The sequence below is a fragment of the Panulirus ornatus genome, chromosome 20 (assembly GCF_036320965.1).
Source record: "Panulirus ornatus isolate Po-2019 chromosome 20, ASM3632096v1, whole genome shotgun sequence".
In the NCBI taxonomy this organism is placed as follows: domain Eukaryota; kingdom Metazoa; phylum Arthropoda; class Malacostraca; order Decapoda; family Palinuridae; genus Panulirus; species Panulirus ornatus.
Window position 1 is genome coordinate 1778447 of NC_092243.1, and position 27991 is coordinate 1806437.

The following is a 27991-nucleotide window of genomic DNA, read 5'->3' on the forward strand; positions in this document are numbered from 1 at the left end:
AATGACAACGCGAAGTTGGCCATATTACGGCAGCAAACGACACAGATGAAGATTAAATCTTCGCATGTTTCTCAAGGGATACATGCAAATCTCCGTCGATCCTGTTTTAATTCAATTGGTGATCTTGAAGACTTTGGACGCCATATTTCGTCATCACAAAACATGAGCTATTATCATCACAGAAAACGGTGGTGTCTGGTTTGCCAGCCCTAGCGGCTGGAGGAGGAACTGAAGACGGTGGCGGGCGGGTTGGTAGGTCGGCAGTGTGCGGGCGGGAAGGGTCACAGCAGCAGGAGCGGCGGTCACCAACCAAGAGGAGTGCCTGTCTGTGGCGGAACTAGTGTTAGTGTTGAAGTCACAGCCTAACTCCCTTTTTTGGCCGTGAAGTGCGTGGATTACCTGCCCCTCTGCATATGTAAGTGTACTGATAGAACTGCATGTTAAAAATCTCTTCTACAACAATTTATTTGAGCCATAGTATTCATATCTTAGTGATAATGTTTATCACATATCCCAAGACCCTCCATTCTCACGATGCAACTACCCTAAAGAAGACACTGAACACTTACTATTCATCTGTCCTGCACCCTCTGCACATAGACGCACTCACACAATATCACAACACTTTAGGATTTGTGATCCCCACCGGTGGACGTGGCCACCTTTCTGAGAGTTGCGGAGGTCTTCATAAGGGCAGTAGGGACTGCTGGGGCAGGAGGGTAAGGTAGTAGTGCCTATACAATTATCAATTGCTCATAGATACAAGACAGACATTAACTTTTCCTTATGGTTAAGAAAATAAAATCCTTTGTCAAAAGTAAATGTTTTTTGCAGGTGTTTCACAGTATTAAGAACATTTCATCCCTCTATCATGCTATAGTTCCTTAAAGTTTTGAGTTATATCGATGTATCTATTCTGCATAGAGTATGATGAGTGTCCATCTCCAAGACTTATGGTTCTCGTACATTTTGTTGAATGTAGAAGAGAAAAACTGGAACAGCGTGAAGAGGGACGTCTGACTGGTGAGATGATGAGGCTGTGAAGGGATTAAGTTCTCTAACGTAATGAAAAACAGGACTACAAACGAGCGGAAAACATGTGATAAAGGTTTACGATACTACTATCAGGCCAGATCCTCCTGCCGGTGTGTGTTGGGTGTTATTATCGGTAATCTAGAGCTGAAGACCTTCACCGAGACCCATGGCACCGCTGTGTCCCTGGGAGAGGAGTTCCAACACATCACGCAGCCTCGGTCAACAGGAGAAATACCGATACATACAGTGTTTCTCGCTTCTTGGGTTTTGTCTGTGGCACATCCGGCTATTGAATTCTTGCGTTCCATTTTTGCCTTGTTGACCCTTGATCATGACGATAGGGACCGTGAATACGATAGAATAGCCAATGACTGCGACGGTACGATTCTTGTGTATGATGTCTTGACTTTTGAGCTGACCCTGAATGGTGAGGTCAAAGTCCGTGCCGTTGTGCTGAAGGGTCGTGCCATCGTGCTCAAGAGTCGTACCGTTGATCTAAAGGGATTGATTTATCAATTATGATTAAGAATCTTGTTTTCCTGCTATTCTCTGTAATTACCTCACTTGTCTCTCCTTTTCATTCTTATATCTCGATCGTCTGCTTATCTCTTCTCCCGTCTGGAACGTTCCTCCGTCTTGCATGAAGGTAAATCCAAATATGAATCTTCAAACTCAAGGTATACATGTCTCTCGAAGGTTTAAAGTTGTCATAACCTACAATCCTACATGCAGTCTGATGCGCTTGTCTGAACATTCCCCCGTTATGTTTTTGCTCTGACGTACAACTGTATATCCGTCATGTTCAAGACAACTGGCAGCCGACACATGAAGTGTATGATAGTGTGATACTTGACGTATGATTCAGGTGAAACTGAATCAGATTGTTCCCATCATTCCTGATATCTGATTCCTTCTATCATTCCTGATATCAGATTCCTTCTATCATTCCTAATACATATTCATAACATTCACAACACATTACTTTACAATTCCTAATAGATAACTATCTTTATTACTGAATAGATTACTTCTATCATTCCTAATAGAATAGTTCTGTAACTCTCAATAGATTACATCTGTCATTCCTAACAGACTATTTCTATAACTCTCAATAGATAACCTCTATCACTCCTAAAACAATATCTTCAACACTTGATAGATAATTTCTATCGTTTCGCAATGACTTTATACAGATATAGTTTCATATCCCAGGAGAAAGTACGTCGATATATTGTGATAACCCGGACCAGACCAGGCAAAAAGAGAACATTTGAATACATAAAAGATATCAATACCCCAGTTACGTTTTGTCTTTGCTTTTGCTATCATTGTTGTTGTTCTTGTTGTTGTTGCATTACGTCAGTTCTTGTCAAGATAGAGCAAAGCATTAAAGTCATTAGCGCCACTTTTCTGAATAAGAAATTCATGATTTTTATTGGTAATTACTGCATTACTGTTGGCTTAATCATTAAATTGGCCACGATCTTAGCTACCGAACCTTATGCAATATCCTGATCCAGTATTATCCTTACAAACAGGGATTATATATATATATATATATATATATATATATATATATATATATATATATATATATATATATATATATATATATATATATATATATATATATATATATATATTTACGATATTTACTAGACCAGTCTATAGCCATTATCACTGTGTAGTTTGGGGGGCACGCACCCTCCGCTTAAGATCAATGCATTTATTTTCTTTTTTATTTCACAAGTCAGGAAGTCATGACGGTGGGAGGCATTATCACGGACTCGAGAGCCAAAATTTATGACTATTCAAATAACACAGTTCGTGGTAAGTGTTAGGAGCACTCCCACTGTCCTAGTAATCTTCTCCATACGTAACTTCGCAAGTTGAAGCACCAGCCATGGTGGGTGACGGTGAACGCACTCACCAACCTTGATCCTGTATGCATTAAAAACAAATGGTACTTAATGATTCCCATACCATTGTGTATATACGACGTCAGGCCGGTGGAACTGCCTGAACCCACCTGTTGGAGGATTGGATATCTTGCCCCAGACTCACCCTTACCTATCTTTTGCTATGGCTCTTCCACTTAATTCCTGCTGCCGGGATCTACATTATCATATACTCTTCACGTTAGGGAGGGAGGCTTTCATAAAGACTCTGGCCGTACTTAGGATCCCATTTCTAGTGCCTCACATAGCTCTAAGCTGCGCTACACTCGGTAGGACGGACAGGATACACTCCTTCGAGACGAGAAGTTTTATGATGAGAATACTCTTATCCTGAACTGACCCGCTAAAGGAAGGTTTTTATTTGAAGTGTAACTAAACAGGCGGAGTCCTGGTATTACCTTGGGTTTGTGTGTTTGTGTGTTTGTGTGTGTGTGTTTGTGTAATAACCCATGAGTGCTAGGAATGTAGCACACAAGAACTACACTTCTAGACAATGACGTCTTCCCTCAACTTTTTCTTATTTAGTAACACGAGTCTTTGATGATACTTGGAGCTCTGCACGTCAACACCCCCATGCCTCACGCACACCTGATACTGTCTACAATCACAGCGCGTTTGGTATGCGGACTTTGTGTCTCTTTGTACTACATATTATCTAACCACTAACCCTTAAAAAGAGATAAAAAGTTTACTCTTGCCTCATACTTCAATATCTTCTATTCACAGATCCCCCAGGCCCCCCACCCAACAAATAAAACACTGACAAAACACAAACACAATGAAATGACCCGTCAAGCACCAAGCAACAGTCCTACCAAGTCAGTCTTGAATTCCAACCCACCAGACATACATCCAACAAAAGCCACACTCCCTAAACAAACCCGAGTCACACTCTTCTGTCTATGCTCAGGACATCATCTATCCCTATAACACGACAAATGCCGTTTGACTGTATCCCGAGACCCTTCGTATACACGGGGCAACGACCACAACGAACACACTGTAGCACTCACTGCTCTGCACATAGACGCACACACATCACGACACTTTATGACCTTTGTTCCTGATCAGTGTGGCCGTCTTCCTGAGCGCTGCAGGAACTTAAAGTTAGAAGGAACTCTTGGGGCAGCAGGAAGGCAAATATATATAAATATTAAGGAAAATATGTGGTGTGAGGTGGTTTGATTAAGTAAGTAATGAAAGGATAATTGAGATGTGTGGTAATATAAAGAGTGTGGGTGAGAGAGCAGAAGAGGGTGTCTTGAAATGCTTTGAACATATGGAGAGAATGAGTGAGGAAAGAGACGTAGCTAAGACGCCACTGGCAGGCAAGCGTTGCCGGATGGTGGTGCTCGGGTTGGTGGTGTTCGGGTCTGGCATTATGCCCGTCATAGAATTTTTATTATGCGAACAAGAAAGGAAACTGTTTAAAACGTTTGCCCACGACAAAGCTATCCAGTTTGTATAGACCTTCACTAATATCAATGTTACAATTCTTTGTATACTCAATGATAGAAGATTCAGTTATATTTCTCGTGGTACAGGAGTCACAGTTAATAACTGAAGTGGCGTTACTCCAGTCAATACAATGGTCGTAATTTTTAACATGATTAAACAAAGCATTTGATTCTTGTCCTGTTCATATACTATACTTATGTTGTTTAATTCTAACATAAAGATCCTTACCAGCCTGCCTATCTTATTCACTTAATGATCACATCGTCAAGGGAGATACAAGAATAAAAAAGAAGACTTAGAACAGTCAGTTTATATACAAAGATTAATAAATAACTCCCAAGAAAATTCTGAGGGCTGTGTTTACAGAATACCATGTAAAAGCTGTAATACGTCTTATACTAGGCAGATTGGTAAGGATCTCTAATTTAGAATCAAGTAACATAGATATAGTATAAGAACAGGACAAAAATCAAATACTTGGTTTCATCATGTTAAAAGTCATGACCATGGCACTGAATGGAGTAAAATTGATTCAGTTGTCAACTGTAACTCCTTGACTAAGAGAAATATCTTGAACCTTTCCTTAATAAATGCACAATGAATTGTAACATGAATTCTATAAAGTCTATTCAAACTGGATAGCTTTGTTGTAGACAAAATTTGTGAACGGTTCCCCGTCTTGTCCACATTATAAAATTTTATGACAGGCATGATGCCAGAACCGAAAACCATCACCCGGAAACACTTGTGTACCGACGGCGTCTTCGCTCCACCCACTTCTTTGTATATAAACTAACTGTTCTAATTCTTGTATCTCAATCTTGTGTCTTCCCTGACGATGTAATCAATGCACGAAAGTGCATATGGGAACTTATCGTGTTTCATTATCCTCGTGGTTATCAGCAAATCCTAGATCACGCGCACCACTGTGACGTATTGCAATATATATATATATATATATATATATATATATATATATATATATATATATATATATATATATATATATATATATATATATATATATATATATTGTTACTCATAGAGGTGCTGATAAACTTTGTTGAAAATTCCAGTTATGTAATGAACAATCTATCTGAGAGAGAGAGAGAGAGAGAGAGAGAGAGAGAGAGAGAGAGAGAGAGAGAGAGAGAGAGAGAGAGAGAGAGAGAGAGAGAGAGAGAGAGAGAGAGAGTAAACAAAACACCCAGGATTTGTTTCAGGATCTGTCTCTCATATTCATGTTTTCATCATAACACAGCTGGTCACGCAAATACTTGCAGGTTTATTATCATTTTCTTTTTTTTAAGGAACTCAATAACAAGGTTGAGGTTAGCGTGACGTAGAAGGTTCCTGGGTCGGTGTTTTTGTTGCCTTATCCCAAACTTATTGGTTCACGTCTCTCACTCATGGGTCTACGTCCCACATTCATTGGCTCACGTCTCACACTTAGTGGTCCACGTCCCACACTCGTCGTTGTTCCATACTCGTTGGTCCACGTAACATACTCATTAATTCACTTTCAAACATTCACTGGTTCGAGTCCTCAACTCAGTGCTCCACACTCCACACTGGTTGTTTCATGTTCCTAAATCGTAGGTCCATATGCCACATACTGTCCCCCGCCGCAAACCAAATGTAAAGCAGTTCTATGGAGTAATTTCATACTGTAATTGGTGCCGTAGTCAACATTACCTTACTTGAGCCTGGGGTCTCGTTGTATAATCTGTAGCATGTGCCCACTTTGCGAGTGACTGGTATAGAGGAAGTATGTTTTCCAGGGCCATTCTGTGTACACGAGTCCATATATGTTTGGACATCGCAAATTTGATTGCAAATGATATGTCTCAATTCATGCAATGAGAGAGAAAATCATGTTTTATATATATATATATATATATATATATATATATATATATATATATATATATATATATATATATATATATATATATATATATATATATATATATATATATATATATATATATATATATATATATATATATATATATATATATATCCCTGGGGATAGGGGAGAAAGAATACTTCCCACGTATTCCCTGCGTGTCGTAGAAGGCGACTAAAAGGGGAGGGAGCGGGGGGCTGGAAATCCTCCCCTCTCACTTTTTTTTTTTAATTTTCCAAAAGAGGGAACAGAGAGGGGGCCCAGGTGAGGATATTCCCTCAATGGCCCAGTCCTCTGTTCTCAACGCTACCTCGCTAATGCGGGAAATGGCGAATAGTATGAAAAAAAAAAAAAAAAAAAAAAATATATATATATATATATATATATATGATAGCTATCAGAGGTGTGTATGTTACAAATATGTTTCATTTTGGTACAGTTCTGAGAGCTGTCCCAAATCTCTAACACTTACAGAAACGGTTTTAACGCATTTACAAAACAGTTTCACGTGGAGTTGGAGGTTGGCACATGTGTACCACATTTCCTTACGCCCTTAACGTAGACGAGCCGAAGATAATATGGTTGCCGCGTTAAAGATTATAAATCCAATTTAAGTGTGACGCTTTTACTGCCGTAGTTAACAAAATTATTGTGTGATATCACCGCTATTCATAGCAGGAAGTATATTCAGGAGTTTTGAAGTCGCCATTTCACCTAGTTAAAAGAAGCAAATTATCCTGTAATGTACAGTATAAAATAGAGTAGACACATTGCACATATACAGTTAGCGAGATTTATATGAATGTAAATGAGATCATAACAACATCACGCAACCGCCATTCCACTCCATAAACATCGGCTTATCCGTTAATTATTAGATCCTCTGAAGTGGATGTGGGTTACCTGCCACCGTATGAGATTTACCGCCCTCAGCCACGCAGTCCTGGTGTAGTTACCTCAGCAAGAATGTCATGTAGTCACACAAGAAGAGCACAAGGGTAGACGACCAAGTGTCTTCAGGAATTCACGAGACCACAGGTACAAAAGATATCGTGGGGAGTATATGCTTAGGAAGACAAGGTAACAAGGAGACCCGATAGCCTATGACAAGGTTTCCTTTAGTTTATAATTCTGTTTGTAGGAGAAACATGATAGTAAAGCAGGAGGCTCTTTTGTTTATCTGTCTCCCTGGCGCACTCTGAAAGGATGGATCTTGGCTCGGTTCTGGCTGAAGTATACAGAGGACCAGGACGGTGTAGCACTAACAGTCAATATCTCAAATGTTCTTGTCGTTCACAGTATTTTCTACTCTGTATATCAGACACGGGCAGCCAGCCACGCTGATGACATTGAACAGAAACGTTATTTCCTGAGTCATTTTAATCATCGTAGCAACAGACATAATGATGGATAGACCTGAAATTTAATAACATCAGCTGAAATGAGTGGACCACGCTTGACCTGAAATACTAGCTGACCGGCTGGGTCACAGTGAAACATATGACACGTAAACCGTCCGGCACGTCTCCTGGACGAGGTCATACATTATGAAATTTGACCTGACGCAGCCTTTGAAAGTTTCATAATCGCTGACTTCTGAGTTTCATGATGGGGTCATGACCCAAGCATGCACACAGTATATAGCTCGTGTCTGTCCTTTACAATGACGATAAGGACGAATCATGATTATCCTGGGTTCGTAATGCTTAAATTCTGGTTTGATCTTCGCCCTGACCTTAAAAGGTTAGATCAAATTTGACAAGATAGTTCCGTCTTGTTGAAGGGTGTACTGTCACACCCTCGAGCTGCAGCGTCTTGTTCAAGGGTGTACCGTCACACTCAAGAGTTATATTGTTGTTGCTCAAGAATTGTGTCATCATGCTCAAGGGTTCGTACCCTCGTGCTCAAGGATTCGTACTGTCATGCTCAAAGGTTCGTACCCTCATGCTCAAGGGTTCGTACTGTCATGCTCAAGGATTCGTACTGTCTTGCTCAAGGGTTCGTACCCTCATGCTCAAGGATCCTGCCGTCATGCTGAAGGGCTAACGTAAGCTACACTATAATCTTACACTGATACAACCTTTCCAGTGATGTCATAACAGATTCTTGAAAACCACGTGTGAGACACATGAGGCGGGATAAACAAGGATCTTAGTGAAACAGGAGGAATTCCATGACCTTCTTTCAGAGGCCATCAGACTGCTTGCATATTCATGTGACCAATAAGTCAGAGATCCTTCACGTAGTTGTACAGAAGATGGTGGCTGACAACGAGCGTAGCTGGTTGATGGCTAACAACGAGCGTTGTTGGTTGTTGGGTGACAACGAGCGTAGCTGGTTGATGGATGACAATGTAGTAGTGTTTGTATTTTGTTTCCAGGTTGCAAGATGCTGTGCGAATATACAGAATGAAAACGCAAAGTTATGAATGGCTGCACTAGCTAAGAAGTGCCATCTTTTCTAGGTCAGCATAATACACAATGAGTTGTTAATCCTGAAAGATGTGTCACCATACATGGTTTGTATGGCTTCATCTCAAATCTGAATTGCTTTTGTTTTATCTTTTTTCTCATCTCAGGAAAAACACTCATGAATTACAATCAGATATGAAATACAGACTACAGCTCAGAAATGCAACTCCAGTGAATGGCATCCGTACAGGAAATGACTGAGGAGGTTTAACAGCTTGAAGCAGATAAGAGCCAGTCAGACACAAGCAGAAAAACTGATAAGACGTGACATATCTTACTCCTTCCTTGAATACAAAAATGAAATAATCACATATTCATACAAAGAGGGAGATAAAAGAAAAAATATTATGTAAGCTGGAAAATACTGATATATATACTTCGACCAAATGCACATTATCGGACCATCAGTTTGGACATGTCGCCGTCGCATGATATGATATTTGACAGGAAAATTCTCAGAAACACGTTTGATCAACACGAAACAATCATTCACCCAGAGGAAACATAAACACACGACTTATTGATCCTACACGAGCGTACCTTACCAGTACAGTTCGGACTTAAGGTCAGGGCCGCCCTCACAATGTCATGATTTGAGTTAGGTAACCTCTTCACCGTCGGGCGTCGTTAACCTCATGCTCGACCAGTTATTGCTCCTTTTATTCGAGGTCGATCTCGATCCGCGAGGGGGAGTGGTCGACGGTGAAGGTAACCTGGAGAGCCAGAACAGCGATCGGGCAAGTCTCCATTCCTAGACGTGGATTCCATCTTCATGACCACTGGTCTCTCTCTCTCTCTCTCTCTCTCTCTCTCTCTCTCTCTCTCTCTCTCTCTCTCTCTCTCTCTCTCTCTCTCTCTCTCTCTCTCTCTCTCTCTCTCTCTCTCTCTCTCTCTCTCTCTCTGCCTCATGGCACAATTCACCATAGGAGTGTAGGAACTCTCTCTTTTTCTTTATTTCAATGTCTAACTTCGTTGTCGGCCCTCCTATTTCCTATTCCATCTTATTTTTTTTTCGATTGGTGATTTCATCTTAACCAATTGAGCGAGACAGTGTTGCAGTCCTTGGGAATGATGACCTGGTCTTTCATCTGATCGCTACGGGTCAGGTCATGACATACGGTGTGACTTATGTCAAGCACGACGCAGAACTACCCATCATCCACTCTGCCAGACTCCCTCCCTGATGGTTGATGTTGTTACCTCGTTAATCATCAACCATTGCCAGGCTTTTCTTTTCTTCTTGGTACCAGATATTCTATCCTTTACCTCTTGTATGCATCATCACTGAGTCAAGCAGCCACTGATGTCATTATACACTAAATATATCCAGGTAGTGGTGTTACCGGGCTCTGCCTGCAAGAGGTTATACTGTGAGAGAAAAGTCCCCTTGAGCGAGGCTGTATCATTGGTAGTAAAGTCTCATATGAAAATATTTTCAATCTAAAGAAGTCCACACAATCCTGTTGCTGATAGTAGCGCAACCTTGGTGACATCAGGACTTTCATATATATTGGTCCTAAGTTAATCATAAATCAATAATCAAATAATCCAGTCAATCCCTGACTGTTGTCCAACGTGTATTTCCAGCATCTGGTGAAGAGATCCTGTGAAGGACTTTATCACGAGGTCGGGATGGCAACGTTCGACGGCTTCCAAGACTCTGTCAGGAAAGTCATCCACGCCCGACAGATAGCTAGGATGAAAGGTAAGTCAGTCCCTATGTCACTGCCTCACTGATACATATATATTTGTGGTACCATTTTTTTTTCTAAATTGTGAGCGAAACCAAGATATTGATTTGGTTCTCTCCTTCGAATGAGTATCGACCATCTGGCCTACATGTGTCACCCAACGCCGCATCTTATCTACTTCGTGACTACATAAATCCTGGCAACGTCCTCTGTCTCATAGCAACATCCTCTATAGCAGCGTCTGGTCACTCTTCCCTGCCAGGCTGAGGTCAGGTATGCGAGACAGGTCGACACTATGACATTCAGTGGTTTTGGGTCGTGTTTTTTTTTCTCGCAGAATTAATAATAGAACCGACTTAAAGGTACGAGGGAGAGAAGAAATAATGAAGGGAGGTCCACAGCTTCGCTTCGCTGTTCGAGAGAAAAAAACAAGAATTTACCTGAAATGAGAGGAATGAGTGACAGTGAAAGGTCAGATGTCAAAATTTTGCCCAACGTGGAAAAGTGAAGAGTGAGGGCAGACGTGACCGGTGCCCTCAAGTTTCAAGACGAGTTTAATGACGTCAATGGCGAACTGTTATTAAAAAAAATGGAAAGACAAAGCAACCAGAGGCCACCATGTCAGGGAACTAAGTAAGAAACTCATTAGATAAGATACATCATGTGGACGAATGGAATGAGCTAAGTGATAAAACTGTGGATATAGACAGTCTCCCAAAATCTAAATATAATTGTATGACAATAGGAAAAGTTCAAGAAGAGGATTGGGCGGGCCTAGAGTGCAGAACTCTCTCCCAATTTTGTACACAATAGGTATCAGTAATAGGTGATCACACACACACACACACACACACACACACACACACACACACACACACACACACACACACACACCCACGCACACAGACTTGAACAACTTCCTTCATCACTAGTAAGCCTCATGAGTGAAAACAAAGTAGAGAGTCTGGCAGGTTATCAGGACAAGTCATGAAGCTTTGCACGTCATCAAAACAACGCAGAATGTGTGGCGGGTCATCAAGACAAGGCAGGAAGCCCAACACAGTACAGAGCCACCAGCTGTGAGCCGCAAGACGAAGACAACGTCCGTAAAACTTGGAATGAGCAAGAGAGACAGATGTTCATGCGTCACAAATTAAAGTAAATATTATGCAACGAGAGAGTCTTACCTGGGTCAGGGGTCACTGGATCCTGCTGTGTGTGTGTGTGTGTGTGTGTGTACGTATGAGAGAGAGAGAGAGAGAGAGAGAGAGAGAGAGAGAGAGAGAGAGAGAGAGAGAGAGAGAGAGAGAGAGAGAGAGAGAGAGAGAGAGAGAGAGAGAGAGAGAGAGAGAGAGAGAGAGAGAGAGAGAGAGAGAGAGAGCAGCAACATTGCGTCGTAGGAAAGCGAGGGTTGCAGAGAAGATAATCAATGAGATGGAAAGATTTTGATTCCACTCTGGTTGATGGAGTGGTGATGGAGGATGAGCCACCACGGATGTGTCAGCAGTACCCTGTACTTGGGCGGATAATGCTCCTGCAGACATGAAATAGCTGCTGACGAGAACAATGATTAAGGCACGCTTACAACTCAGCTTTTAGTGGTATTTATTATGTGGACTTTTCATGAGAAGGTGCAGGATAATGTAACGCTCAACATAATAAAACTATTACTGGCTTCAATTACTTGAAGTTGAGTGGAGGAAAACGATTAATTATTAGATAATGAGAACAAGTATTAGAGGGGGGGGGGGTGAATAGTGATGTGAAGTATGTGAAGAACTCAGAGAACACCAGTGTTAAGAGGAGAGGAAGGGAAAGCCCCTTCATCAACAACTACTGTGACGTAACGGCTGGAGAGGAAACTGTGCCTGAGAGAATCTTCTGAAGCGATGAAACTAGAGGAAGCTTAGAGAGCAAAGACTCATGCCAAATCCAGTCAGATGGTTGAGGGATGTGGAGGATTGCCACATAAGATTGAACCAGAGGTGAGTCACATAGGAAAGATCAGCAGTGGACTTTGCACCAAGTAATCCCCCACCTGTGATCACACAGAAGAAAATGGAATCCTAAAAGTTTGAAAAAATGAAAGTTAAGGAAAGTTTCAAAGACCTTGGAAACAACAGAAGTGAGAACAATTGTTAGAGGTGTGAGAACAGTCTCCTTGTCTAGGGATGGTCTGCACTGAGGCATGCTTCCAATGAGAGGAATTATTATTATCATTATCATTTATTATCGTTATCATTATTATTATTATCATTATTATCATTATTATGATTTTGTTATTATCATCGTAGTTATTATCATTATCATCATCATCATAAATCTTATTCCAGTGAGTCTTTCACCCAGGTAGCAAGGTCAGGATGTCTTGGGGAGGGCGTCAAGGTCAGGAGGGTGTGGCCAGATGTCATGGTCAAGATGGTGCAATGGTCCACGTGGAAGGATGCCCTTTCCCCCACCCACACAGTGTACGTTGGGTACGCTGGGTACACGTTATTTTAAGGTGCATGGTGGAGTTAGGTACTGGGTACGTTGGGTATGTGAGCCATGACTTACTCGAATCAGAGGAAAATTCTCCTACCTCCCGGCGGCGCTACATTCATTTAGTGGAAACTACTGACCTGCTCTGGCTCTGCTTTGTCCCTCGCTCATAAGAAGGGCATCTAGGCCTACACTGAGGGGCCCAGGGAAGGCCCTGTGGGTAGGGCGTTGCTGGTCTCGTTCCTACGGCCATCAAATGATCGTTAGGTATTTGACCTGTTATCTACAATGACGGGATTATAGGTCGGGCGGCCTAATGGCAAATTTTATAGCAATTAGTTGTATCCTTTGTCCTATGAATTGGTCATTAGATGTAAAATATTTACCTTCAGAACTACTGCGTCAGTGGAAGAATGATGATAGCCATCACACAGCACGAGTCATGAAAATACCATGAGGTATTACCTGAAGGATTATTGTGTTATCTTAGAAATTATTGTATTCTGGAGTAAGGTTCTTACCGTGAGTATATTGTGCTTCACTTGGACCTGCCAGACAACCTGAAGAATAATGAATTATCAGGAAACTCATAATATTACCTTGATGATGTCAAAGTTGTACTTATGAAGTTGTAAGGATTATCGTATTACCCTGAGGAATCATTGTGTTGTGGTGGGAGTGAGGTCTGGTTATCAGAATAATCGTGATACACGTGAGGGGTCGTCGTGCAGTGGTGGGGAGGGAGGCCTGTGGCCTGAGAGTGAGTGCGTGCGTGTGTTGAGGAGGTGGGAGAAGACTTGTCCTGGCCTATGCTCACAGGGTAGGTGGGTGGTGACCTTGCCTGGCCTAAGGCATAGGAGACTTTGGAGATGACCTCGCCCAGCTTAGGGTCACGGAGGACTTGGATGTGATTCCTCCTGGGTCACAGGTGGTCGCTCTTGTCCACTCCTCACCTTCAACGAGATCTCGTCACTGTCTTCATAATTCTTTGAAAATCATCCGCCTGTTATCCTTCTTCCTAGGTGAGGGTAGACTTTGTCTCAGCTAACATGGCGGGGATGTTCTCATGCAGACTGTCTCTAAATGATTTGTTTTCCATTCATCAGTTTGTTGATTGATAGAGGGACATGTATATGGTCGCTTGTGTGTTAAAGGTAAGTTTGATATCAATGATTAATATAAAGAGAATACAGAATGAAAATTTCAGCATCGTTTGGTCATCACATCAACAGTTTCAGCCACACACACACACACACACACACACACACACACACACACACACACACACAGTTATGCCGACACAGTCAACAAAGCAAAAAAGAATTTACCCTCACCTAACACGCGTGACGCACGTAGCACGCGTGACGCTGAGAGTTTATCAATCTTCTTACCAGTGTTACGGGCGTCATCACCACGTTAAACCCGTCACCGTGAGTTACGGTCACCAGCGTCACGGTCAGGCACTGTTGTGTAACACTCCATCTAATCAATAAACTCTAATTACACTAAATATAGCCCGGGATCCGGGATGTGACACAGCGGTCGTCAACTTTTCAAACCTTCTAAGAAGTTGTTCTTAGTTTGTGTTTGTGTGTGTGTGTGTGTACTGCCAGGCCTCACACGAGAGAGTGTAGCCCAGTAGTGTGTGAGGCAGTGTGTGGCCATGTGGCACGGTCTGGCTTTGTGGTAGGGGTTCTGGGGTAGGATGTGTCCCGGCAGCAGGGCTGTAAAGCAGTTCCTGTAAAGGTGGTGTTAAGGAGGATGTTATCCTGTAGTGGGGTACTGCGGCCGGCAAGATGTGGTCCCATAGGAAGGATGTTGAGGCAAGTGTAGCCTTGTTGAGAGATGCCATGTAGGAGGGTGGCGAGGTAGGGTACGGCTCTGTACCGGAGTGTTGAGGTAGAGTGTTGACCCGTAAAAGGGTGTTGAGGTTGTGTTTGGCCCTGTTATATGGTTGTGAGGAGGTTGTGGCTCTATGACAAGGTTGTCATGTGGCAGGGTATTTATCAGCACGACACTCACACCCTGGCCACTACATTCTCCCTCTCGTACACTCTACACACCAGTAAAAGCAAATCATCAACCTTATTCACATATCTATTCAATATACCTAAATCAACAGATGATATATGCAATATACAGCCTTATACTAAAGTTCTTTTCCAATATTGTAGCGTCTCGTCACACGACATATATATAGCGCTTCATATATCAAAAACCTTATAATCAAAACTGTTTCCTGCTTAATAATGAGAGTAGAACCCTAAAGACAGGTAGAGAAAATCGTTGTAGGTTCCCATATGTCATGTATTAATTTCATGATCTAGAAAGAAACATGATAACTCATTCATTCCTGGAATATCAGAAATTAGAAATTTTTATTTTACTTAGAAAGTTTCTGTTTTGAAGAACTTAAGCCGCCGGAGGACGAAGCGACCAAAGAGAGGAGAAGCATCCGTCGACGCAGCTTCCAAACCCTGGTCAAGAAGGTTGTCCAGACGCAGTCCACCATCCGCTCTATCGACCATCGGACCCGCCCTAGTGAGTTATCCTTCTGTGTGTCTCTCATTAATAGTCACCTCCACACCCCCTCCCTTCCCCTCCCCCGTGCATCATGCCTCACATGCCTGACTGGCCAGAGTTGTTGCATGATGTACAAAAGCTGCCTGTGACCTAGAAGTGCGGAATTCCTGAATGCACCCCCTTTTCCTTGTATTAAAGCCGGTTGTATGTATATTTCACACACACACACACACACACACACACACACACACACACACACACACACACACACACACACACACACACACACTCTAATCCTTTTTCAAACTAATTTGATGTGAGCAGAAAGAATTCAGGTGTGGCTACAACGCCTTGAAATCCTTGAGTGAGAACTGGTTCTGTGGCCGCTGCCAGATGGAAGGTAAGAGGCGGTACTCATGAACGTCAGCAGAACTGACCGGATGTAAGTCTGTCTGATACTTATTGTGACGTGACGACATACGGTCAGTAGATATTACAGAGAATATAGTCAAGAATAAGAATACTATGCATTGCACATTAGAGACATGTACCATATGAAATAAGGGGCCTTCAGAGATGACCTTCCATCTTACATGGTAGTGCGTGCACGGGATAGAGAGAATTGGAGTGATGTGATATACAGGGATCGACGTGTTGTCAGTGGACTGACATGTGGGCATGTGAAGCGTCCAGGGGCCTGGTTGTGGAAAATGGAGCTGTGGTTTCGATGCATTACACATGATAGCTTGAGGATAGATGTGAGCGGTTGTGGCCTTTCTTCGTCTGTTCCTGGCGCTACCTCACTATCGCGAAAAATATGATATGTATATATATATATATATATATATATATATATATATATATATATATATATATATATATATATATATATATATATATATATATATATATATATATATATATATATATATATATATATATATATATATATATATATATATATATATATATATATATATATATATATATATATATATATGTATATATATATATATATATATATATATATATATATATATATATATATATATATATATATATATATATATATATATATATATATATATATATATATATATATATATATATATATATATATATATATATATATATATATATATATATATATATATATATATATATATATATATATATATATATACATATATATATATAGACAGATAGATAGATAGATATGTATGTATGTATATACCTGAATGATGGTAATGTTCACATGAGCTTGTAATCAGTGCGTTAGTTGGTCCATAAATGTTGAGGGATCTTTAGCAACTAAACTAATGATCATTTTCTAACGCAATCATCATACCATTACACATGTCTTTCATTACTGGTTAATCACTGAATAATTCAAATCTGCTATTTGGCTCTCAACTAGTAGTTAAGTTAACCTAACTTTGTCATTACGTATTATAGGGCTTCCAACTTGGCCCCGATCCTGCCTTAATTTGCCCTAGTGTAGCCTGACGTGCCCTATCCTGGCCTAATCTGCTCTAGTATAGCCTGACCTTCACACTCTTTCCATATGTTATCCTGTCTTTTCTCGCTGTCATCATATCATACGTCCTGTCTCACTCTGGTTTAGCCTCCCTCACCCTGGCCTGGCCTTCCTCAGCCCTTCTTCACCCTGGTGTGGCCTTCCTCAGACCTCCCTTACCCTGGCCTAGCCTTCCCCAGCCCTGCCTTACCCTGCCCAGCCCTAACATGAGTCTGGCGCCCCACAGAGCACGTGCTGTACCCCAGCAGGAGCAGGTCCTGCATCAGGCAGGTCCCCGTAATGGGTGGTGTCCCCATCACCTCCGACACTGCTACGGTGAGTGAGTTACTTCTGCTGCTCCTGCTGTTCCTACTCCTGCCTCTGTTGCGCCTGCTGTTCCCACTTTTGCTTCTGCTGCTTTTGCTGTTTCGATTCCTGCCTCTGCTGCTGCGTTTTATGTCGTAAGTGGAGAACTTCCTCTTGTAGTGCAATTTGAGAACTCTGGAGATGTAGATGAGTAGATAAGTAAATAGATAAAGGTTTGTTGGAGTTAGGCAGCCATTCGGTTGATTATACACGATTTATATATTGCAGAACTGCATAACTGGGAGGACATGATAGTTGCTAGTTAACTATTCATGCAAGATCTTATGGTTAGAGTAAGCTGAAGACTTCCACACTATAGATAAGCATTTGTGTGAGGTGCATCGAGACAGACAGGGTGGCAGATATACAAGGACGTTTAAAGAGTAAATAGTTTGGTTTATACGGTATATACTTAATTGAATATTAGATGATGAATAGTTACAGTAATACTGACATACCCATTGACATTACTAAAACAAAACTGAGCAGTTCACCTGCATAGCTTCGCAATTCTCCACGGTTTGTGCATGAAATTCACAATAGTTGGTATAGGATTGTTCGTATATCTGTCTGTACGAGCTCTGATTAGAACAAGTCGATTGTAGTGACGAAAGGCGGTCCGTGGTGGAAGGGAGTCGGGGGAAGGAGGTTTCAGTGAAGGGATGGGGAAATATCAGCAATCTATTGCCAGTAGATGGGTGAGGCTCCTTACGTGCACTGAAGGCGAAACATTTTTTTTCTATCAAAGAGATATAGTAGTTCTCTTGTAGTATGCATGAAGCACTTGTTTTGTACTGTCAGTACAGCTCTTCTGTACATCAGGTATGTACTTTGTGTGGCTAGCTTCCGAAGGACTTTAGATGCAGCACTTCACGAACTCCCTAAGCTGACGCCTGATTCCGTACTGCAGTCAGAGCATCTGTCATCTGTCGTAGGTATCGTTATTTCTATCTACTGTAGGTCAAAGACCTTCCGTCTCCTACTGACGAAGCACCTCCCTCCTCCTGTAGGTAAGGTACTGGTGCTGTACATGTGATTGAGAGTTTGCCTTGTTGCGTAGGAGTACACTCTGTCTGTGATGCAACTGAAACACTTTTCTGGTATTTTAGATTCAATATTCTTTCTCCAGCATAAGTAGAATATCTAGTCTGTGCTGCAGTAGGTGGTACACTTATCTCATACCGTAGATGGCAAGTTCTCTCGTACCTCAGGTGCAGCGGTGCAGTTCTCTCGAGCCTGAGAGCAGCAGTGACCCAGGGAGAACCCTCCATCATACTGGTTCTCTTCAACAGGAACTCCGGGTGCAAGTCTTCGGCTCAGCAGACTTACTGACGTATCCCCTGAGCGAGTGGCTGGGTCACCCATTCTCCTTCCACGACGCAGACACAGCCCTTGCCTACGGCCTGAAAGTCCCCAACTCCAGCACTAAGGGGCTAGTCATGTGCGTCCAGGCATTTATACTGAAGCATCTTCTCTTCAGCTCATATAAATTGGGTTCCGTCGGAGACATTCCGAGGTAAGTTATAAAATCATGAAGGTTAAGTTCTCCAAACTTGGATTTTATTCCAATTACGAAATATAGAATAATCATGAATGAAGATCCATAAACATGAGACAACGGTAGGTTTGTGGTCTTATCAATTGCTCATATCCGGAAAATATATGACATATGAGATAAATGTTAAGACTTCCAGGTGCAAAATCATCTTTCTCACGGAAAATAATGACAAAATATCGTTACTCTGTCGTATAAAGATGACGTCCATATCCACAAGTGCATGTTTATAGTCAGAATAAAAGGTATTTACTCCGTCAAGGAGGAAACAGCCAGATGCACTATGATCACCTTAACCCATTGCTCGGTGAATCATCAACATTGCGTCTGTTTAGATAAGATAACGAAGTTCATCTGACAGTCAACGGGTCAGAGAGTAATGATAATGTTGTCGTCCAGGTTACTGCGGACGACGAGGAAGGCGCAGATAGATGCCTTGGTGGCGGCTCTTAGCGACATCCTATGGAAGGCCGGGGAACGACAACACGCGGTCCTCTGCCTCACCAACGACGACATTTATATCAACGAGGATCCATCATACCTGGATGACGGCTGTACAGAGAAGGTGCAGCCCACTCCTGGCCCGCTGGCATATCCTAACAGCAGACGTACAGGGCAGTATACAAGGGACCTTCTACACTAAACCAGTTGGCATATCCAAATACAGACGTACAGGGCAGTATGCAAGGGCCTTATACACTAAACCAGCTGGCACATCACGGTAGACAGGCATACAAGGGAGTATACCAGAGATATCTTACATCAGACTATCTGGCAAATTACAGGCACATAGGGGAGTATACCGGAGGTATCTTATACCAGACTAGTTAATATACCCCAGACATACATGGGAGTATACCAGAGGTATCATCCACTAGACGAGCTAGTGCATCCCAGGCATACAAGGGAGTATGCTCGACTACAGCGGATTTGCGACCATACACATGTCACATTTAGGTCATACAACTTTTGTGTTGTGAATATACAAAAAACATGTAACATATTGTGAGTAATGAGTGCCAAGCACATTGAGGTGAGATAATCCTGAAAGTATTTTCTTTTTTTTATGTCTCATTGTGCAGGTGATGGATGTGAGTGGTAGGTAAGCTGCCGGTGATTGTTCACGAGTATGTTTTTTGTGATTTCCAGCTTAGTAATGTTAGTTTTTCATAGGATAGAAGACCAACTGGTGACCAGTAGTTTAGGGTGGAATGGATGAATTATTTGTAAGGAAAATAAGGCATCCTCTATCTTGTCTCCGAATCTAGTACCAGCGGGTGTTCTTAAAGTGTTAAGTTTGTTTATGGTTTTCTTGAGTCGATGTTTTTGGTGTGAGGATTGAACTTCACTTACGTGTCACATTTCATGGCCTGTGTGGTTAGTTTTGTAAGAGAGTGGTTGACTCTTCAGGGAGACTGGTGGGTGCAGGTTAGATCCATATCTGTCAGTGGTCAAGAGAGTGAGTTTAGCCTTTGTAGACTTCTGTGACGGTAACAACACTTTGTCTGGGCTGAACTAGTGGTGTTCTAGCTATATGAATTGGTATCTGATGTTGTTGCTTAGGTAGTGTTGTGTTGTTGTGGGAACATCTGGGCATGAGGAGAGATTCTTACTGTTCTGTGGGAGACGATGGGAGGTCGTGTAGGAAGATATTGAAGGGGGTTTGAGAAAGAACTGTTTCAAGGGAAACTCCACGGTAGAGATACAGGATTTTAGAGGTGAAGCCTCTGTATGTGACCGTGGCTTGGTGGGCAGCTACGAAGCTTAGCAACTATTCTTGTCATTTTGTGGAGGGTAGAAATCACAAAAACTACATATCCAGACCCAGGGTTTTGTATTTTTCACATCTTCAGAGTTAGAATATGTTTACAAGAGTATGTGCATAAGAAGAGAAGCTTGTCCCCTTGTGTGTCTTATTTTTGTTGTAATGATTAGCATATTATCTGGACTACGACAACCTTCTGTCTAAACCTACTCACACCACCTGTTTGTCTTTATCACGCTCACACAACAATCCTCTCAGTGGAAATAACCCTAACCGACCTCACAATGATCTTGTTTACTGATCTTCACCAATCCTTTTATTTCTGTTTCAGATTGTTTGTTTAGAGTTTGAGAAGTATGAAGAGCTGAAATTCAGCATCAAGACGTATCTCTTTGAGGTGAGCATACAAAGGTAACGTGTGTTGACGTGTTCTAGTGATATGAATAATGTTATCAGGATACTATCACGCATACAAGACCATATACACAAACAAATAATTACAAAGATAGAAACCTACAACCCGTTATCACTGTATCGAAAGCCTTCCATTATCTTAACGGTAATAACTGACCAAAAGCAGCGTAGATCTGAGAGACAAGTCAGCCATACATGCTGAACAGTCTAGCTAATGGTAACGTTATGGCGTATCCTCCACAGCTGGTGTGCGAGAATGGCCACGGGTTGCTCCTCTTCCTCTACAGCGTCATTCTCACCCGCACCTTCCGCAGGTGAGTCCTGGCACCATCCCTGCTGCCACCACTAGTCCTGCCACCGCCAGTCTTCCTACCACCATCAGCCCTACCACAACCATCAGTCCCATCACCATCAGTTCTGCCACCACCAGTCCCGCCCATACCTCTATCATCACCAGTCCTACTACCACCCGCTCTGCCACTACCACTCCTGCCACCGCGATTCCTACCTACATATTCACCACCACCATCAGCACTACCACCACCTGACCTCACATTCCTGCCACCACCTACCCTGCTCATCAGTCCTCTTGTTTTGTTTGTTATTTAATCTTCCATTATATTAGTAGAGGCAAACCAAATCAGTATTCATCCTGGCGTCTTCATTACACTGTGTAGTGAATCAAGCACATTGTTTAAGATGTCTAAAGGTTGACGTATCTTTCGTCAGTCACAGGTCACATCCTGGACCTGGCCTGTGGCGAGCTCAATCATGATGATGGACACCTGGTCTAATCATCACAAAGATAACATCAAAAAGAGGAATCTCTGCTTATTCCAATCCCATTACGCCTGTTGCACGCCTCGCGGACCTTGAATCTGGCTCCCAACGACCACTATTGTCCTCCTTTATTGTCTTTGTAAACCTCATAGATATCTTCGTCTACCAGAATTCCTGCCAATGAGGCCTCGACATTCTCAGCCTGATGTCTTCTGCTTGGGAAACCTTAACGTTAACTACAAGGAATGTCTGATTGCTTCCCACACAGGCGGTGGTGTGGGAAGGGGAGAATGGGGGAGGAATTGGGGTCCTCACGTGATGACCTGGAGGAAACTATGTCCCATTTTTGTCGCATACCAGACGCCCTGACCACTCCCCCATCACTATCCATCTGTTCTCCTCTTCTAATCCTTGACGTTGTACCTGCTATGTGGTCTCATCCGTTATTTTATCATCTGACCACACTCCTGTGTGCGGCTAACGGCCTACACACATTCCTGGGTGTTCATTCTCCCCTCGGGGCTGCTCGATAGATAGGGTAACTGGCTTATACTGGTGTATATGTGTGTGTGTGTGTGTGTGTGTGTGTGTGTGTGTGTGTGTGTGTGTGTGTGTGTGTGTGTGTTTGCGTAGGAGTAAAGACACGATATATATACACAAAGTTAAGAGACGCGTCAAAGCAAATGAAAAACTCTCCTTCCGTAACACACGAATAGTAATCACAAGCAGCATTCATGTGTACACAAACATATACCAGGTTTCCATTTATCGACCATCTCGAAAGGAGGATGAATACCTGCATTGGTTGTGGACCGACAGCCGTTTCCATTTATCGAACCCATGCTGGTCAGTGTGTGGGATAACTCGGTAGTTGTGTGAGGCTAGAATGTATCTAGGTGTTTGAAGGTAGCTGTGTAGGTGTATGTGTAGCTCACTGGTTCTATGGATGTGGTGGATGTAGGTATAGGGACGGGAGTTCTTACTGGTTGTGTGGATGGATGTGTGGATGGGCGTGTGGGTGGGTGTGTGGATGGGCGTGTGGGTGGGTGTGGTAGATCAGGGTGGTGCCGGGGTGGAGGGGTGTAGAGGCTGCATTACCCTATGAAACCTGATCGATACACCCTGGCTGGTCTCCATGGTAACGTTGCCCTCGTAAAGTCTGTATTGTCTGTGGTAAGATTTGTTGACAAACTTGTTCCTTGTTCCAGGGCGTGACCTGGTCCTTATACTAGCAGGCTGAGTGAGGCAAGTGCTTGACCTGGGCCAGGGGAGTGATATGTACCTGTCTTGGCAGACTGAGTGAGGCAGGTGCCTTGACCTGGATCAGTAGGAGAATGACCTGGTGACCATTGTCTTTGCCCCAGGCTGGCAGAGGACCTGGACGGTGACCGGCAGAGTCTGGCACTGACCAACACCATCCATCCTTGCCTGGCCACACTCCTCCTGACCGGCCGCGCCACCCGCCACCTCCACAACGGGATCATCTACGAGGGTTCCGAGCACACCATGGTTAGTATACAGCTGTATCCATCTGTACCTCGGGTATACATGTATACTTCCTGCTAGGGCATCAGGCATACCAAGGTTAGTATACACATGTATCCATATATACTTCAGGTCTACAGATGAGCGAATGTAGTCCGTGCTTGTCAATTCCTGGAGTTGCTTCAAGCATCACTACGGACATGCCAGAGTTTTAGAATACACAATCACCACAGACCACCATAATCACTAGCAAAACTGTCGTTATCTTTAATACTAAGTTAATCCTACACTTTTCTTCTTACACTGCCAAAATGGTGAAGGTGTTGTGTTTACTGTGGTGTCTCTCGTAGACTATGTCTACTATTGAATGACTGCATTTCAGTCTGTGCCAAAGACGGGAACTCTGACCAGGGCTGAGGTGGGTCTCCTCGTCTGGAAGCGGAAGGAGGACAGTGAGGAAGTCAAGGTGGGGTCGCGCCTCAAGACGCCAACCTTCCCTATATGGGTCACACGCTTCAATGACTCCTACGGCGTCCTCTTCAACCCCAACAAGGACCTCATTAGGGACTACCACGCTGAGAACAGGTATGGAGACAACTTAGAGTTTAACTAGAAAAAAGTAATCTCATCTATGTCCCCAGACACGTTACTGACTTACCACCGTTCCTTTGTTTGTCCCTCTTACATCCACTACCATTGGTAGTAAATTCCATACAGCTCCCACTGCATAATACATTTGCTAGGGTCTGTCTCGATCCTAAAACTCATTGTTCATATCATTAGCGACATCAGTATTGTCCCCAACCTCTGCTGTGTCTTGCTACAGGATGGAAATGAACAGGCACTTAAAATATGCTGTTGTCAATCTTAGTAGATCCCCTGGGACCAGGTAAGCACAGTCATCCTGCTCTCCACAGGTTCGACCTCTACTACTACTCCAGCAACACGAGCCAGACGGCAGCCACTGTCCTCACCATCAATACTCGCCACCAGACCACTAGGAAGGAGCGTCAGTATCCACCCATCGAGAAGATCATTCACACCAAGTAGGAAACCTATTCTAAACTTTCTTAATCAACATTCATACCCCTTGATGCCATTCCAGGTGTCTTTACACTATCAGTTCCAGTGTACATTCCAGGCATCTTTCAAACTACTTTCATTCAAAAGGGTGCCCTTCTAGACTTGCTTAAAATCAAGTTTCTACTAAAACCAGCAGTTAAAATCTTTACTCTAAGCTCCTCCCTGGTTGATGATGATGATGATTATCGCATATTTCCAAAGTCTCCTCCGTTCCACGCGTTACACATTATATCTTCAATCATTCCTCTTTGTTAGCAAGTTTTCATTCAAGCTATCCTGAATTTAGGAATATGCTAACAAGAGTTGTATCATAAGATCTGGTGAAAGGCTGGATTTTGTTTCTTAGACGATGCATGATGGTAGGATCATGATTCCCTTAACAATGCTCATGATCGATGGAGAGTCAACAAGTCTCATGATTGGCAGGTGGCAAGGTGCGGACGTCAACTGGAACGGGACGGTGCCCTACGTGTAGAGGAATCTCACCTCCCGCTGTACCATCAAGGGGTTGGTGGCTCTGGCTTCCATGGTCTCCTTCTGTAGCACCAATCCTCGTATATGCCTCCTACTGCGCCTGCAGTATCACCGTTTGCGTCTTATACTGCAGCATGACTTCCATCTCCTCTTGACTTCCAACGTTGCATATCCGTCTGCGACCTGCGCTGTGTCCTACAACAGGTCGTGGGATATTCTTAAACTTACTTTGAACCGTTTTTTTGTGGCCATTCTTAAATCTCCAAACAAAGATCACAAGGGCATTAATGTGTGGTACTCCCACATGCTCCCACTCTTACGAAGATGAGTAATGCATTTTAACTTTGCTTATAAGGGCAAATGTCACAGGAGTCCATTGCCTTGTGCTAAAACTATCTTCATGTTTAATGATGTCTGTGATCAAGGGACGGGATTAAGTTCTCATAGAAATCATTTAAACTCATATTTAAATAAGCATCAATATTGGCCATATATAATTACAATGATATTTTTTGTCTTTTACCTTCAGCAATATCAGTGTAGACTTATGAAATCATTTATTGTTTCTTAGATAAGAATCCTTTATTGCAAGTCCTCACACATTCTGGTGTGGTAATGAAATGTGGGTCAATACAACCGTAGAGTTTAACGTGCGCTACTGAATTATGGGTTGGTCGATCCGTAGAGTTTTACCGTGAACTTGAAATATGAGTTAGAAACTCCGTAGAGGTTTAAGTTGTTTAGTAGAATATGGATTAGTTTTTCTTAGTTTTTTGTTGTGTTCAAAAATATCAGATAGTTTTACTGTAGATTTTTTCTTCTTTTAGTTAGATGTGGGTTCGTTGGCGTGGTATCAAAGTTTCGTGTTGGTAACTTCGTAAACTTTGTGTTGTGAGAGTTGAATGTAGGTAGCCAAGTTAGATGACTCCATGTTTTCTGTTCACAGTAAATCTTTTGTTTGTAATTTTTTAGATTTTGTTGTTATTGTGATAGTTGAATTTCAATCGGAAAGTCCAAAGGTGTTTATGTTTCTGTACTGTACAAACACTAAAAATATATCGCTGTCTTTGGGTACAATGTATTGCTGCTATTTCCCGTTGATTACAGGACTTTAGAGTATAAATGACCGCAAATGTTCAAAAGAGGCTTCACATGAAAGACAAATGGAATGGAATTATTACTGCAACATATATGTTTTGATGTGTGAGTTTTGGAATTCTACTTCTTATTTTTCGTGAATCTCTTTCAGTTGTATATTTTGTTCTAGTCTATTCATACATTCCTCGTTTCTCTCAGAAAATACAACAGCAGATTAGAATTATATTAGCATCTGGTAATTCCACTACGGAAACGTAAAGCACAGCAAGTGTAGCGATACTTGTTTGTGTTGACTGTATATTGTGGATAGAGATCATTTTTTGTTACCGAAATGTGGCTTGGTGAGCCCGTTGGGTTTTCTATTTGGTGAATGAAAGATGCATTTGGTGAATATTGGAGTTTTGGTTTGTCTAATCAGGCCCTGTGACAATACAAATATTTTAGCCATATGACCAGCACAGTTGATAGTAGAAACATTCTAGTTCCACGCATGAAAGACGTGTAGTTCAGAGAAAATGACATGAATACTGCCTCAAGTCCCTTCATGTTCGCCTAGATTAGTCTTTGTAGGATTGGCTTACTTGATTAGGCTTTACTTTTAGATAATTAATCATCTTATGGGCTGTGATTGCATTTGTTTAGCAAGGAGCACAACCAAGAGATTTATATAAAGATTTAGATGCAGTTCCAACACGAAAAGTAAGCTGCTGGACGTCGCTGTCAGCCATGGCTAATGCACATAGATGTAAAGCACATAACTTAGAGTTCCATATGTATATAGAGAACTTAAAGTATCAGGGTAGAGGTCTGCTTTTCTTTTTGAGACAACCACTGTCGGTTTTTAGTTATCAGGAGTAGTAGAATATCCAAGAAGTATATAAACATAACAAACGAAAGCATAAACTAGTTATTCTTAGCCTTGCATTATCTCCCTCAGACATCTTGTTATCTTGGTGTTGATATCGAGGCAGAGTTATCCCCACTTGGCTATCGAATCAATATTTACATGTACAAAGTTGATTAGCCTATTATGATGATCAGGATTTTGCTAATTTAATGAAACAGATAGTATTATTGTTGTTGATAGCTTCGGTCCACTAAGCTGGATACGAATATATAATCATCATTACCAAGATGTAATTGTGTGTGTTTCAGTGTCGAGGCTCAGTGTTTCGTGCAGACTCACCCAGTATGAAATACCAAGTTATCCATACCCAGGATAAAGACACATAATGCAATTATCCGTCATGCTTCATCAGATTCATCGATTTAGAAACATAACCACCGAAGTAAATTTGCTCAAGGAGTAAGGTACACCTACAGAATAGAAGTGGGCGGTTATCATCTTCGTATCTATCCATCTATCCATCTATACATCTATTCTATCGTTTTATCTATCAATATCAAGACAACTTATGCCACCTGTAACTATCTTTTTTTTTCTTCTCCTAGCATTTTTTAATGTCTATAGAATTTCACCTTCATGTACACGTATGGCTTTCATAATATGGTCATCTATCAGTTTATTCAACGTGAACACACACAAGTTCACTTACCTATGCAATTTTGATGAAATATAATGACATACAAGCACCAAAACATAATCTCATGCAATTGTCTGCAACAGTTTCTGAGGTCTGCTTCTACTGGTTATCCGTGTACGATTACTTGTGGTAATTATGTATGCATAATGACTTCTAGTTATCATCCACTTGTAATCACTTGATATATCTATGAAGTTATAATTACTTGTAGCTATACTTCTATAATCATTTCCTGCACTTATAAACGTACATTCTATTATCGTAGATCTTTATGCACAAGTATTTTTATATGTATATGCCTTTGTAAAATTGCTTCTTTAATACCTGTTGTTGGTATAGATCTATGATTACTTTCTCTCTCTCTCTCTCTCTCTCTCTCTCTCTC

The 27991-nt window shown here is 41.9% G+C and overlaps 1 protein-coding gene across 1 annotated transcript; it reads left to right on the forward strand.

The window, feature by feature from the left end:
* Positions 1–275: 275 nt before the first annotated feature.
* On the forward strand, positions 276–27988 carry LOC139755846 (inactive ubiquitin carboxyl-terminal hydrolase MINDY-4B-like). The gene is made up of 12 exons (XM_071674457.1): positions 276–415; positions 10419–10536; positions 15413–15544; positions 17290–17378; positions 18701–18924; positions 19363–19528; positions 21060–21125; positions 21386–21456; positions 23287–23431; positions 23790–23992; positions 24325–24453; positions 24917–27988. The coding sequence occupies exons 2-12, from the start codon at positions 10464–10466 to the stop codon at positions 24963–24965; spliced, it is 1347 nt and encodes a 448-aa protein (XP_071530558.1). The 5' UTR covers positions 276–415; positions 10419–10463; the 3' UTR covers positions 24966–27988.
* Positions 27989–27991: the final 3 nt, after the last annotated feature.